The sequence below is a fragment of the Melozone crissalis genome, unplaced genomic scaffold, assembly GCF_028551555.1.
Source record: "Melozone crissalis strain CALT ecotype California unplaced genomic scaffold, PUWL_Pcris_2 ptg000023l_1, whole genome shotgun sequence".
In the NCBI taxonomy this organism is placed as follows: Eukaryota; Metazoa; Chordata; class Aves; order Passeriformes; family Passerellidae; genus Melozone; species Melozone crissalis.
The window spans coordinates 23,295,081-23,310,371 of NW_026535801.1; the positions used below are offsets into that span (position 1 = coordinate 23,295,081).

General features: G+C 35.8%; 1 protein-coding gene across 1 annotated transcript in view; it reads right to left on the minus strand.

Moving 5' to 3' along the window:
- The window catches only part of SCN2A (sodium voltage-gated channel alpha subunit 2), a 73,565-nt gene that overhangs the window by 31,468 nt on the left and 26,806 nt on the right, over positions 1–15,291 (minus strand). The window contains exons 5-13 of the mRNA XM_054277675.1: positions 13,996–14,124; positions 13,220–13,311; positions 12,062–12,334; positions 8,091–8,154; positions 7,396–7,537; positions 6,405–6,611; positions 4,663–4,953; positions 1,154–1,534; positions 54–186 (exon numbers count right to left, since the gene is read on the minus strand). Coding sequence (XP_054133650.1) covers positions 54–186; positions 1,154–1,534; positions 4,663–4,953; positions 6,405–6,611; positions 7,396–7,537; positions 8,091–8,154; positions 12,062–12,334; positions 13,220–13,311; positions 13,996–14,124 — 1,712 coding nt within the window. The remainder of the gene's footprint in view (positions 1–53; positions 187–1,153; positions 1,535–4,662; positions 4,954–6,404; positions 6,612–7,395; positions 7,538–8,090; positions 8,155–12,061; positions 12,335–13,219; positions 13,312–13,995; positions 14,125–15,291) is intronic.

Below are 15,291 nucleotides of genomic sequence, written 5' to 3' on the forward strand. Positions count from 1 at the left end.
ATTTAATAGTACTTTTAAGGCACTGTCATACAAAAAATATCTGTGCTACATACCTTCCATTGTGTTTGTAAGCATGCTGGCTATACTCATTGCTCTTTGCCTTGCACTAGGGTCTGTTAGGTAGTCCATAGGAACGTGGTAAGAACTAGAATGTCTCTTTCTTAAGTCAGTTTCCGTAGTAGTGCCCTGAAAATAAAGCACTGATGAAGTAGCTAATTGATGGTACATTTAATAACACTGTGAGGTACTGTAGAGCTCTACTGGTTTAGAACACTGCTGTCCCACACCATGCTCCAGTCTGCTGAGGCTTCACAGCAGACTAAGGTATGCCTGACTCTGCAGAGAACAAATAGTCAAACACTGCAGCACATTGCTCTTGTGCCTGAAGAATATGTTTTTAAGTATTTTGCTGAAATAGGGCTGAGATATTAAAGCAGATTTCAGACTAAAAAATGTTTCACAGCGCTTGTCAATGAGCTCTGCTCTAAATATCTTTCTATTTAGGCAGTGAAGTCTTTTTCTAAACATAAAAATGCACAGCCCACACAGCTAGCAGTAAAGGAACTAAGCATAAGTGAATTTTCTTAAGATAACTCTTAATTTAGAATAAACTATGAATTTCCTAGCACATTTTCCAGACAAATTAAAAAATATTTAGTAATGCTGACATGAAAAAAACCATAGAAAAATTAGCTATATTACAGTCATAACCCTTGTAAGTTGTACTACCAGGGTAACATCAAAAGTTTCATGTATGGACAGCAGGAAGCTAAATACCAATTTAAAATATTCCATTAAGTAAATGTAATTTTTTTTCCATTTTGATATCCTTTCTGATATACAGGTACAGAACCATCCAGCTGAGTCTAAGCATAATGAATCAATGAGTGTAAGACTACACAAACTAAACTTATTCAATGGTTTACTATGTTATTCTGTTAATTACGAATCAGTTTGCATGCATTTTCACATATTTAATTAATGAGAGCTGGACAACTTTAATTCCTCCTTTAGCTTATAGCTGAAATACGTGAGAGGAGCATTCACAGCTTAGCCAGAAAGGTCATTGTTGCCATATGACTAAATTTGTGGAAACAGTGACTGATCATACAGGGACAGAACATCATGCCTGAGCTATTGCAGACTTCCTTACATTGCTAGCAGTGGCTGCTTTATCAATCATCACCTCTGGCAGAAGCTGTCCCGTAGGCGATGTCAAAGCTGGCGGCCCCCCAACTAACGACACCACTCCATTGCAGTCCACAGTGCTGTGCATCTTCCCGTTTGCTGGAAGTGCAGGGACTGTTCTGGATGACCTACTGGCCTGGCTGATGTTGCTGTTGCGCCGTTCTCCGTGTCTATGAGGAACAAAGAGAGAATCTCTTCTGCTCTCGTTGTCTTCAAAAGTGCTGTGCTCATCATCAGCAAAGTCATTTTCTGATCCCACATCCTTTGCTCGACCTCTGAAGCTGAAAAGACTTGTTCTGCTGTTGCGCCTTGGGGAAAACAGGGAGCCACGAATACTCAGCAAAGACTGCAGGCAAATAAAAACAATTATTATCAGATGAAAAGAATTTAAAATACAACATTTTCATACAGAGGAAAAATCCACAATGTCTTAAAGGGTAAGTTCATCTACAGAGAAATGAACTGGTACAGTCCCCCCACTAATACACTCCCTTTTGGGTAGTAAACAAAGAGCACATAAGTGACAGACAAAGACTAGTTATTCTACTGCTTTGATTCAGTTTAATCAGAGTAAAAGAAACTCCTTGACAGAATTGTTTCCTCTGCTCTTCTGCCTGTGTTATTACCAACTGCTCACAAACTGAATAAGTATATCTAGACACTCTTTACCCCAGGCTGGCATTAGTATGACAGGCTGAGTAAATAAAATTTTAGGAAAATTTTTTATAACCCAGTCTGCACACAGAAGTAGCTCCCAGATATTGCCTAGTTTAAAAAACATACATATCTTTTCAGATATTAAAGTAGACCATAATATAGGTTTCTTCTTTTTAAAAGTCTTAGCTATCCTGAATATGCAACAATTGGCCTGTAATTTTACATAAATAGGTTTGCCATCTTCATCAGTTTACTCATTGGAGTAAATATTCTGCTATTGGAGGATCTTCTGTATTAGAGTCAAATTAATGCTCTAATCTTACAATTAATTATACATGTTCTTAATTTTAATTCATATCAGTAATTGCCGTGACTTCATTGGTAACTATTAGCACCTGATTTCACCCAAGATCTCTATGAACAGCAGAGATGATACATAATGAAGCAGTGTCTTTGTTTCACTTCTGCAACTTATCTTTGTGTACCTGAGCCCCATTGTATTAGGGACTGCAAAATGCAGAATAAAAAGGCACTCTGCAAAGAACTTATCATTTAAATGTGACACAACAGATGGATACAAAAAGAAAGGGAATACACAGAAGCAAAATTGATGAGTATGATAAACAGTCATCTTAGCTCACCTGAAGTCACTTCCCTGTCAAGTTTTCTGTAGGCAGCATGGTAAAAGAGAGTTTTAAAGAGGGATTTGAGGAAAGCAATGAAGTGTTCTGTGAAAACTCATGGGAGCTTCTTCCAAGCATGAAGGGCAGCATACCAGAAAGAGCTCAAAGAAACTAGTTTGAAAATTTAACAGGAGGTTATGAATGCTGCTTTGGGTCAGTCAAAGTTGAGACTTGTTTACTGTAAGTAGACAAGGTGGGTTGGGAGGAACTTTAGGTACAGTATGTTTTATGATATTAAAAAAAAATCTTTAGGTAAATATGTTTACTAGCAGATTAGAGAAAAGCAATGGGATAGGTTAGTGCTCTTTTCAACAACATTCTTGATGAATACAGCAGTAAAGAGGTCCAAGTTAAAAATGATTCACAGTTGTGGGTCCAGAATAGGGTTTAAAAAAAAAAGAAAGAAAAGAGAGAGAAAAGGGATCTAGCAAAAGGCCTTGTGGAAATCCTTTGGAAAACTGTCAAAGGGGTAAAAGGATCTCCTAAAGCACAACTAAACCAGGAGAATTGAGAGGAGACAAAGTTATGAATGTTAGGAAGAATAAGATTTCAAGAGGAATAAAATGGTCATTTACATTGAAAGAAAATGAAATGCCAAGGAAAAAGTCAAAGATTATATATAAGCCTGAGTTTTCTCTAGGAAAATGGTATTAAAAGCTGGTGAGTGGAATTTCTTTTTAGTGGTTAGAATCCAGAGTGAAAAGGAACTAGGGTTGGAAAACCAGAGGGGAGGTGATTTCTAGACTGTCATAGTCAAACAACTGTAAATGAACTTGGAGATGAAAATGTTAGAACAAGAATTTGTATGAGGAATGCTTAATTTCTTACAAGATGGATGAGTTGTGCTGCAGTTGAATAAGGCTGCAGTTTGAATGAAGAGATAGGCAAGAATATGCACCTAGGGGATCAGATGGATCTTCAACATGAAGTTGAAGTCAATTGACATGTGTGGAAATTTGTATAAGGAACAGAATGAATCACGAACTTAATTCAGCAATGAAGCCTCACAGAGATTAGTTAGACAGCTAACAACATAAAACAGCGGCAGACCAAGGAGGTGGGGTGGGGGGAAGGGAAGGATACATTACTATTGAGAAAGGAAATACATTAGGAAGTGAGTGGAAGGATTGGCAGAAATAGAAAGCCAGAAACATTATATTCCCACCACAGTCTGGTCTAAGGATGACAGTCCTTAGTAAGAAAATACTGGTTGAAGAGGTCTGAGCTTCTTTGAGAATGGGAGGCTGGAGAAAACAATACATGAAGAGAGTATGAACACTCATGACCTATTAAGGGATGAAACAAACTTTCTAGAGACAGAAATAGAAAAGGATTAAAAAGGCAGGAATGAATTTAGTAATAATGACTAAAAAGAGGGAGAAAGCAAGTCATGAAGACCAGGGAAAATCGAGAAGATGGAGATAAAAGGAAGAAGCATATAGAGGTACAAAAAGGGGTGGAAAAAGGAGAGAATGTATGTGATATCTGGATTTGCAGTGCTAAGGGGAGAGTGAGAAGTGGGCAAATGAAGAGGAGCTTTGAAAACTGTAGGAGATAACATTACAAAACTATCAAATGAAATAAATGTCTGGATGGGAGATGCAGATGGCATTCTGAGTCACTGATGTTTCAATGTAAGAGAACACATGCAGAGACACTTTGCCACACACATTTACACCTTCCTTAAGATAACACGATTAATGGTCTCACATCAATTAATTTCTTAAATTTCACATGAGCATTAATTTCTATTCAGCATCCCAAATTTTAATATTCTTCTCATTTGAAACATTACATTTTGTATGTATGCACCCTGTTTTGAAGCTACTCATCATGCTGAATACATCCAACTTGGTGGGGAGATAGGTCCATTTTAACTAAGAAGCTTGAAATACAGCTCCTATTAATTACTATATGTAATTTTGATTTTTCACACAGGAATTCAGAGTAAAACCAAAATCTCTCAAATTCTTAGTTTCATATTTGGCTGCAAGTTTCTACTTGGTTAGTCTTTGATTTAGGATATCAATGAATCTGCAGTATCTTGCAAGAATTAACCAAACTGCTATACAGTGCTTTCTTTATATGATGAGTAGACAAAAAAGGTGTTTAAGAGGTAATAATACTATGGTACCTGGTGTGGGGAAGAGAATCTCTTTTCATATGTCAATCTATTCCCCTCAATGGAAAATCGGAAACCTTTCTTTTTGATGCTGTCCTCTGATTCCGATTTGTGAAATTCTTCCCCATCCTTCTCCTCGCCTTCAGACTGTTCTTTCTGCTTTTTTTTCTTTCTTCTATTCCTTCTCTCTTTAGCACTCTTTGAGCTCAGCTTTGATGCCTCAGAAGAACTTTCGGAGAATCCACCTATTCCACCTACTCCACTATAATCTCTTGAGTCAGCTGCTGCAGCTGCTGCCGCCGCCTATACACACAAGCACATGTGCAATTTACAGCATTTATACAAATACATACCCTGCTCACTATTTCAAATTTATTGCCACTCTTAAAGAAACTATTATTTTGAAATAAAAGCAGTGTTTCACTTCACCAAACCCAGCATATCATAAGAAGTGTAATTCGTGAAATACTACAGGAACCATAATTTGCCAATGCTCCATAAACCAAGAGCAAGAGAAACTCAAGGGAAAACTGTGCTGTCAAAAAAACAAGTTAAAAAACATCTGTTTCAGATTGAAGCAATATGTTGCAATGATTTCTTCATCTGAAGCACTATGTAAAAATAAAGAATCAAGGCTCAAACAAATGGTAAAATCCCCGTTAACTGGAACCAACACTTTCTTATAACATTTTGATGGGTTTTGAATACTCCCTAGTCTATTAAAGATCTTGTGTAATGCTGATATGTCAACTTTGCAAATAACAATCAGAGATTTGTGTTAAACTATCCACTATTACATGCTTGTTGCTGTTTGATTTTCAAAACACGTGGAGCATTTCATTAACATTTATTTACAAGGTGTGGTAAAAAACAAGAAAAATAATATCTCCCAATTCCCCCCAACACATAGCAATTGATCCATGAAACAAAAAACGCTGACTGCTGCCTTTAGTCATGTGCCTGTATGGAAGACATAGTTCAACTTCTGCTCTATGAGGCCACATGCCAAGAAAACATATAAATTTTTCTATTAAAGATTTGAGAGCCTTCAAAAAATGAAACATAATTTCAAATCGGCAGGTAATCATTACATTTGTATCAAAGTGTTTTCTTCGGTTTCTCCACTTTTCCCAACTCTCTTTAAAACTATGTCTTTCTGCTGTGAGAGATGGGCAGGGAGTGGAAAAAAAGCCAAATATTGCTGAAGGGAGTAGAAAAAAAACCTAATATTGCTGAAGCACCATCACCTACAATAGTTTTGCTTCTGTTACTTATATAAGCACAATTACTCTTTGGATTTTTTTTTCCACATCTCCACCTCCATTTCAGACAATCACAGAATGGTTGAGGTTGCAAAGGAACCTCTGGAGGTCATCATGTCCACCTCTCCAGCAGACAGGGTCACCTAAAGCAGGTTGCCCAAGGACCATATCCAGATGGCTTTTGATTATCTCCCCAAGCACTCTGGGCAACTTTTTAAGTGCTCCAATAAAAAGTTAATTTCCATCTCCAATTTGAAAACCCAGTGCTTTAGCTTTTTGGTTATTATTTTTGTCACAAAATTAACAGGTTCAATCAAACCAGCAAAACCTGTGCAATGGAAAACATCAGAGATTGTTTACAACATGAAGAAATTGATGAGGCAAAGTAATATATTGTTAGAAGTAGGGGAATAAAAGTTTTCTCATATGTGGACTTAAAGCACATGTTAACAGTCATGCATGGACTGAAGAAATTTTACTTTACAGGGATACCTGAGCTTCTTCCTGTTGCTTTTTCAGTTGTTCCAGCATTTGCTGAAATTCTGCCTCTTTCTGCTCTGCTTCTTCCATTGTTGCTTGATTCTGTTCTTCATAGGCCATGGCAACCACAGCCAAGATCAAGTTGATTAGGTAGAAAGAACCCAGGAAAATGACCAAAACAAAAAATATCATGTATGTCTTCCCAGCAGCACGCAGTGTCTGGAGAAAAAGAGATAATACACTCTTTAAAAAGACTTTAACTACTGTTGTATAATAAGTTAATCTCTATGTTATACTTTAGATATATAAGATTGATTTATGTTAGCACAATATTATTCAGTTAATTTTTCCTTATAGAAATAACATTATATCCTAGATAGATATAAAAAAGTTTTGTGTCTACAATTGTCAAGGTAAATCCAATTCTGAATAGCTCAGAACTTATACCAGTAAGAATCTATTCATCTACATTACAGCCTTTAAATTTAACAGTAGGTGGGGCCACTGATCAGCATCTTACCTTCCTGTCTCATCAGTCTCAAACTACAATGCCACAAAAATAGTGCATTATACAAAAGGTTACAGTGGAGAAAATTATAGTCCTTCAAGTAAGGATATTTGTAGTTCAGGGACAAGGTGTAACTTTTTCAAACAAAACATATTTTTACTAGAATGCAAATCAATTAAACATAGCATCTCTTTACATCATGCATGGGTAAGAAACTTTGACAACTTAAATTCATGTATTCATTTAGGTAAAAAAACTTATAATGCTTAACCATCTTCATAAAATAACAGCTATTCCCTACAATGTATTTAAGAAGCACATGGGAACCTAAATCATGAATAAGGGCCTTATTGTTTTGGACAACAGTTTACATATATGAAATTAAAGACAATTTCTATTCCAAAGGCCTTAGGGACAAGTGAATGAAAATAATTATGCAAATACTATGTAGTAATGGTATTGGTGATGGTGCTGTTTATTTTAATAAGTCCTCACCAGCTGGTAAAGATTCTCCCAAAAGTCCTGAGTCATCAATCGAAACAGTGACAAGAATGCCCAACTGAATGTATCAAAACTTGTGTAGCCATAGTTGGGGTTTCTACCAGCTTTCACACATATATATCCTTCTGGGCATTGACTACAAAAGAAGAGGAAATGCTATTTTTAACAACTACTCTATATTACGATATGCTGCAGTAAAACAAAATTGTTCAGGAGTACCAGTTGTTAATGAAATTATGAACAAGTAAAACGTCATTCTACATACCTAAGATAAAAATATATAGCTTATTAATTTTCACTTTTTAATTCTACTTCCTAATCATATTTCAATACTTTAATAATATAACTAATAGTATTCTACCCTTCCCCACAATTTTTCATAACACATCTCCATCAGGACAAAAGAACACTAAGTAGCATGGCTGATAAACAGTTGTTAACAAGTTGGCAGCAACTCTTATGCACAGATCATTCATGTGATTACCTTTACAAAAGTAGCCTAAGAGGCTAATGGAAGTGCCTGTGTAAATTCAAATCACAGAGATGGTTGTATTTAGGTATAGCTTCAAATGCAAAACATTGATAATTTGCAACTCTACAGTTGATATTAAAGTTGACTACCTGAGCTATTCTAAGTAGCTTATTATTTGTCTTTGATGCATAATGAAAAATGATGATCATTTTCTTACCCTGCATCTGAGCTATTGCCACAGAGCAGTGCATCATTTTGTCCTTCCAAGAAGTAGAAATGACCTTTTAAAAAAATCAAAAAGGTGATGAGAAATATAATATTTATGCCTAATGAAAATTGAGCAATCATATAGACTTTTACACTTGAAAGAAACTAGCAGAGCTAACAAACTGTTCAACTGCAATATATAGTGGTTAGGAATGAAAAAAGCATGGAAAGTATTGTTTTAACAGGAAAATTACTTTCTACAGAATCTTCAAGTTAGCCTTTCTTTAGAAAACAAAAAGTTAGTTACACAGTTAATTGTTGGCAACCTAACCAAATTATAAGATACAAGGGGAATATCAAATTGTGTATGCTAGCAAATAAAAAAATACCAAGAAAATGAAGCAAAGGATGAGAGCAATTCTGTGACCTCATTCATGCCTTTTGATACAGAACATTTAGTACTATTCATTTATAATTATCAATTACATATTATTTTATCCAAGTATTCCTTTAAAAAACCTGAACTATTAGGGATGAGATTTCTTCTGTGGGCTCAGCACCGGTGAGGCCACATCTCAAGTACTGTGTCCAGTTCTGGGCGCCTCAGTTTAGAAAGGACATTGAGGTGCTGGAACAGGTCCAGAGAAGGGCACTGAAGCTGGTGAAGGTTGTGGAGCACAAGAGCTGTGAGGAGCAGCTGAGGGAGCTGGGGGTGTTTAGCACAGAAGGATCAGGGGGCCTTGTCACTCTCTACAACTCCCTAGAAGGAGGGTGTACCCAGGTGGGGGTCGGTCTCCTCTCCCAGGCACCCAGTGACAGGATGAGAGGGCACAGCCTTAAGCTGTGCCAGCGGAAGTTTAGGTTGGACATAAGGAACAATTTCTTCACAGAAAGGGTGACTGGGCACTGGAATGGGCTGACCAGGGAGGTGGTGGAGTCACCATCCCTGGAGGTGTTTAAGAAGACGGGATGTGGCACTCAGTGACATGGTCTAGTTGACAAGGTGGTGTTAGGTCAGAGGTTGGGCTAGATGATCTCAAAGGTCTTTTCCACCCCCATTGATTCTGTGATAACACATGTTCAAGAAATCTCTAATTGGATCTTGATTTGAGCAGCTGGGGGAGAAACCAGGTGTTTATTGTACCTTACACAAAACTAATACACAAAATTCTGTAGCAGAGGAATGTACTTGAACATTTAGGCTAACTATTAAGATGAGGTAAAAAATAATTTAAAGTGACAGAAGGCCTAAAAACACCCAACACGTTCTTCTTTTTTATTTTATTTTTCTTCCTTTGTAGCAGAAAAGGAAACACATTTTGCCATCAATTCCTAGTTTGTGATTCTTAAACACAAGTAAAAATGGGAATCTCTAATGGAGATTTTTTAGTCAGGTGGCACATTAAGCTAAAGTTGCCAGAACTAGGTATGTTCTGGCTGTTCTCAGGAAGCAGATGGTTCCGTGAGATTCACTGCCAGCTGGCATGGACTAACTTTGCTGGCATGAGCTAACTGAGGGCTAATGCTAAACAGGCAAGCAGGGAATTGCAACCAGTTCCTACTGACTGCTTCTACTCTGTCACCACCAGTATACAATAGGGGCAGCACAAAATCTGCTTATTTTAAAGAGAGAGAAATTATGTCCATAATTTATATATCTGCAATTCTAGTCCCAGATATCATGTAAGAAATCAATGCGTTTTCAGACATTCTGGTGACCACAGAGTCACAGCCTGTGAGTGACCCCTACTTAAAAAGAAGTTTAAAAATGCCCACAGGCTCCAAGCAGAACTTGCAAAACCCTCTGTGGGCCTAATCCACATTCTTTTGTAGCACAGCTCCACTTTCAGTCCACTTCTTTGGAAAACAAACAAGATTCTTTTAATACAAAAATAATAATGCTAAATCAATAAAAACAGTAAATATGAGTTTGTAGAAAATATGCCATATACAAAACTATTCCTGTCTCCTGCCAGCTTTATAACAGAACAGTCATGGGTACAAGTCCTACATAACATTTCCAGATACAAATAAAGGAAATGTGTTCTAGCTGGAAATATCACAAAACAATTGAAAAAAGTTCTTAGAGAGCTATTGCCAGTGATACAATGTCAATTCATTAAGGAACCTCTCAGAAGATCCCCCAGGTATCTGTGCTAGACATGGTTTTCTAATAAGTTTCATTACCAACTCAAGACACGAAACAGTAGAAAAATAATGCATCAAGTATTCTGAAGACATAAGGCTAGGAGAAAAGGTATTTGAAATTTAGAATGACCTTTACAAATTGACAAGTTTGTCCAAAAGCAATTGGATTTATTCCAATAGAGACAAGTGGAAAATGCTACACTTGACAGGGCAAAATCAAATAGGTAAATAGAAAATATCAGGATGTGGCTGCAGCCACCACTGTACAAAAAGATGCAGTAACTGTCACAAAATACAAACTGTTTGTGAATCAACAAATACAGTGCTGATATAAAAATGACTTAATTTTGAAATGTGCTAATAGGAATGTTGCATGTATGGCATGAGGTAAAGATAAAAATCAGAAGTAATTGCTAGAGGAGTTAGCACCCAATTTAAGGATCTCATAAAAAAACCCCCATGCAAACAAAAAGAGGTAAAATAAAAACAATAATAAGAAAAAAAAAACCAGACTAACTGGAAGGACTGAAAAAAAGAATAAAAAATGAAAGTAGGTATAGAAAATGCAAAACGGCAAATAGGATTACTTACCTTAGGAAAGACCAGAAATGCAGAGAATAAGAGTTTTTAAACTGTATAAAGACTAATATAAAGTAGTCTATGATTATCTTAGTCCAGAGCAGATGTAGTAATATATTCAATCAGAAATTAGGAAAATGTAGGTCAGATATTTAGAAAAAAACCCTTTCTATTTGTGTGACATAGTACCAGAAACAACTAAAGGGGAATGGAATGGAATGGAATCTGTTCTTCAGATGGTTTTAAGAATAGGTTATCATCCAGAATTTCTGCATGACATTTGTATATTTCAAGCATGCTGAGATGATAAGTATATTAAAAGATTATGAGGCAATAAGACTTGGATCTAAAAGCATTTAGTTCTTAAATGAGGTTTCCTAACTTTCATTGATATAGTCACCAGTTAAAATATACATACAGACTTTATTAAAAACCTATAACACCTAATTATGAATACATTAAATATACTAAAAACACTAAAATAAATAGAAGAGGCTGAACAGATAAATGGGAGAGATTAACAACAGTTCAGAGTCATTCTCTCTGAATTTTTAAAGATGTTTTGTTAACATCTTTAACAGTAGTAACATTAACTACCTAAAATGGTGGAAATAGTGTATTATGAGGTAAAAAATAGAAAAAAGCGCTCAGTTCTTGATTTTTCAAAGAGAAGAAACAACTTAAAAGACAGCAATATGGAATCCAGTTCTTATTTTGCAAGAAAGAATCTTGGGGTAAATCACTGGCATTCTCTTAAAGGAGTGTCTATGTTGTGCAAGGGCGTGTGGTGCAAAGCCACTCACCCAACTCCAGAAGGAACAACAATTCCTTTAATTCTACATTTACGTGCTCTGGCAGGATTCCTGGGCTAGCTGATGTTCAGATGTGGGCTTATGAGACTGGGCACTACCTTGCACTAACCTAGCTGTTACATTTCAGATCCCATGTTAGAGCTGTCACACTATTTCAAGAGGCTTGAAGCCAGCATGGAAATTTCTGGTTTATGCTGCAATGTGATTTTAATCTAAAAGTCGTGTTCAGTGAAAGAAAAAGATATTTTGCTACCCAATATAATGTTATGAATGTTAAATTATATAATGACAATGCTTTTATTTATTAGAGAGAAATGAGTGCTTTTATGTCTCTTGGCCATATTACACACTTTTAAAGGCAAGAGAAAGATACTGATGTTCTCAAATCTGATTGAATCAATACCAGAATATCAATGCAGTAGATAATATAATTAACTCTTACTTTTGTCTTCGATGTATTCATCCCAGTTAAATATTGTCATTGTTGCATTAATAAATGTTCCATTTTCACCTATAGAGCTATTAAAGATGGAAATAACAGTTGTTTCAAAAGTAGAATTGTCTGGAGGCCACTGCAGGCATTTGTTCCTCAGGTTGCCCATGAACAGCTGCAGCCCTATCAGTGCAAATACACTCAGACAAAACACAGTCAGGATCATCACATCTGAGAGCTTCTTCACAGACTGAATCAGGGCTCCTACAATAGTCTTCAGGCCTGCAAAGAGAAAAGATTTTTATTATGATGTTAAATAGATAATAAACACTCACAAAAAATCATGTGACTTTTTTCCTGATAAAGATATCATGCAAAAAGACTAGTAATTTGTGACACAATAATTTTAAAGAAAAGCCCTATTATTTGGAAAGATGAATGAGAATATGTAAATTTATACTTATTTTATAGTGTAAAAAAAAAAAAGATAATACCAAGCACATTGTTTTTGCCAAAACAAGTGATTTTATTATTCATGCTATATCTCAACCCTACATAAAATAGCATTGTTTGCTTTTGCTGATGCTTCTTGCCCAAACCTTTCTTTTATGAACTTTTGCAAAGTATTCTATATTAATGTAACCCCATTGTAAAGACATTATATGTGCACACTGAAATGATACCATAATAATCTTGTAACAATATATGAGGGGTGATGGTTTGGAGAAGAAAGACATCTTTGGAACGATACCCCATGCATGGCCCATGCTATCCTTTAGAGTTTTGGTTTTTTTTGACATAACTTAAAACTGAATTAAGTTGCTATATCAAGTGCCTCCAATAAATGAGAAAATTTGCATCAGTATGAAAGCTTAAAATTAACTTATATTTAAAACATATAAAGGAAAGCTTGATGTCATAAGATGCAAATCACATAGGCTGTTTACTGCAAATATCTCATGCAAGAATTTGTTAAACTCAAAGGCTGATTTTTTTTTGAGAAGAAAATACAATTAATACAAGCATGAATCAATTTAAATAAATTACATCTTGATTCCTGCTTTTTTGGTTTTTTGACAATGTGTAGCAAACAAGGCTTATGATTGAAAATGTGAGTACAGCCTTTGTAGAACAAAAGTCAGCCTCGGTGTTTAACCTCGCTCTCACCTGGAATGACTGATATTGTTTTCAAAGCTCGGAGAACTCTGAATGTTCTCAACGCTGAGACATTGCCCAGGTCCACAAACTCTGTCACATATCTGTAATAGGGGAGTTCACACACAAACACAATGACAGCACACAAATAACAGTTGGAGATACGAGGGGCCTAACACCTGACACCAACTACTTCTTACCTGGAATTACAGAAATAGTTTTCAAAGCTCTCAATACTCTGAAAGTTCGAAGAGCTGAAACATTGCCTAGGTTTACAAATTCTGTTACATACCTGTAGGATTAAATCACAATTACTCAGAATTGAGGCAGATTTTATTCTATTTGCTTGGGTCTTTGAGCAAGACCTTTTCACCGTTCACCACAATTTTGCCTGTGTTATAAATATACTTCTGGCCATAAAATTAAATAAAGTTTTATCATAATAAATCACATTGAATTGAATTGATGTTTGAAAACTAATCTGGTCAGCTATTAGCAGGAAGTCAAAAGGATTCCTTTAATTCTGGTATGCAGAAAGGAGACAGGATATGAACAGTTCAGGGTGACGGCATTCACAATCCTAATGGGCTGGCACACCATGCTGGCCTCCGCAGCACATGCTTGGCTAGAAATACTAAAATGTGTAAAAGAGTAGAAGAAACATATTGAAACTGCAGGAAGTCCAGGCTCCAAATATTCTGGCTGACAAGATATGAGGCAATTTTTAGTCACTAATCTCATGCTACCAGAAAGAATTCTTAATAGAAAAAAATAAGTAGAAGACTTACGCAAATGTAATGACAGTGAAATCTAGCCAATTCCATGGGTCACGGAGAAACGTAAAATCTTCTAAACAGAAGCCCCTTGCAAGAATTTTAATAAGTGATTCAAAGGTATAAATTCCAGTGAATGTGTATCTGAGGAAAATATGCAAGACAGAGTTTATAGATCACATTATTTTTGCAGTTTATTCTCTCTAGTTGTTTTAGTCTCATTTTCTTCTCATTAAGTAGCATAAGAAATAATGGCAGTTACAACCAACTTTAACATCTGTATAATTTATACCATAACAAAAGAGGAATGAAATTAGGATTAAAAGTCTGATAACCCACATCTTAAATCTACATTCTATTCAATTAAATTCTACATTCTATGCAATAAGACAGATGCAAAATTCCCAGTTACTTCATTGGTGCATGTTTATGACCAGTCTGAATCCATGTTATAACAAAACACACAGATGTATCATGTTAGGATTTTAGAAGTTACTCTCAGGCTAAAAATTCCTTTCTTCAATTTTTTTTAATGCTGAAATGTTGCTTACTCCCAAAAGTTGGCAAGTGCCAACCCTCATGTCTTCATTGCTCTGTAACTGTGCTATGGAGTAGATATATCCAGTACTTTACCTTCAGCAAGAGAGATGCAGTACTGGAATCAAACAAGTGCAAAAACAACCAAAATTATTTATGAATGCCAATAAAATTTTGACTAAAAAATGTGGTTGAAATGTAATTTAATTCTGCCATTCTGAGTAGTTTCAATCTTCTGTGTCCAAGTGATGTCATCCTGAAATATAGTTTAATTTATATCTTTAATGAAAAGGAATTCAAATTAAACTGCTCAAAAAGCTTACTCTAACTGAGCTAGGCTGAAAACAATTTTCCAATATGAATTTTATTCCATTCAATTACTAAAAATTTTATTTCCTGCAGAACTTTACTCCACAGATGAGGATATCCATTGTAACTCTAACTGGCACAATATACAGACATGAAGAAATATTCAAGCAACGAATTTTCATCATAAATATTTACTAAATGCTAGGCATCCTGAATACATACAGACTTACACTGAACTCAAAATGAGAATGTCTTTGTTGAAACCTTAATAGCCCTATGGTGTTTTTATTTCTGGATATTAAACAGGTATGGATCAGCCCAAGCAGTAGGGAATGTGACAGAAGCAGCAGAAAGGAAGCACCAAGAACAGTGTTTCACACTGCGGCCTGCAGTTTGGAACTGTCATTGTGAATCGACACCTCGAAGCTAATTGGACCAATTAGCCAAGCAGTCATCATTTTGCAC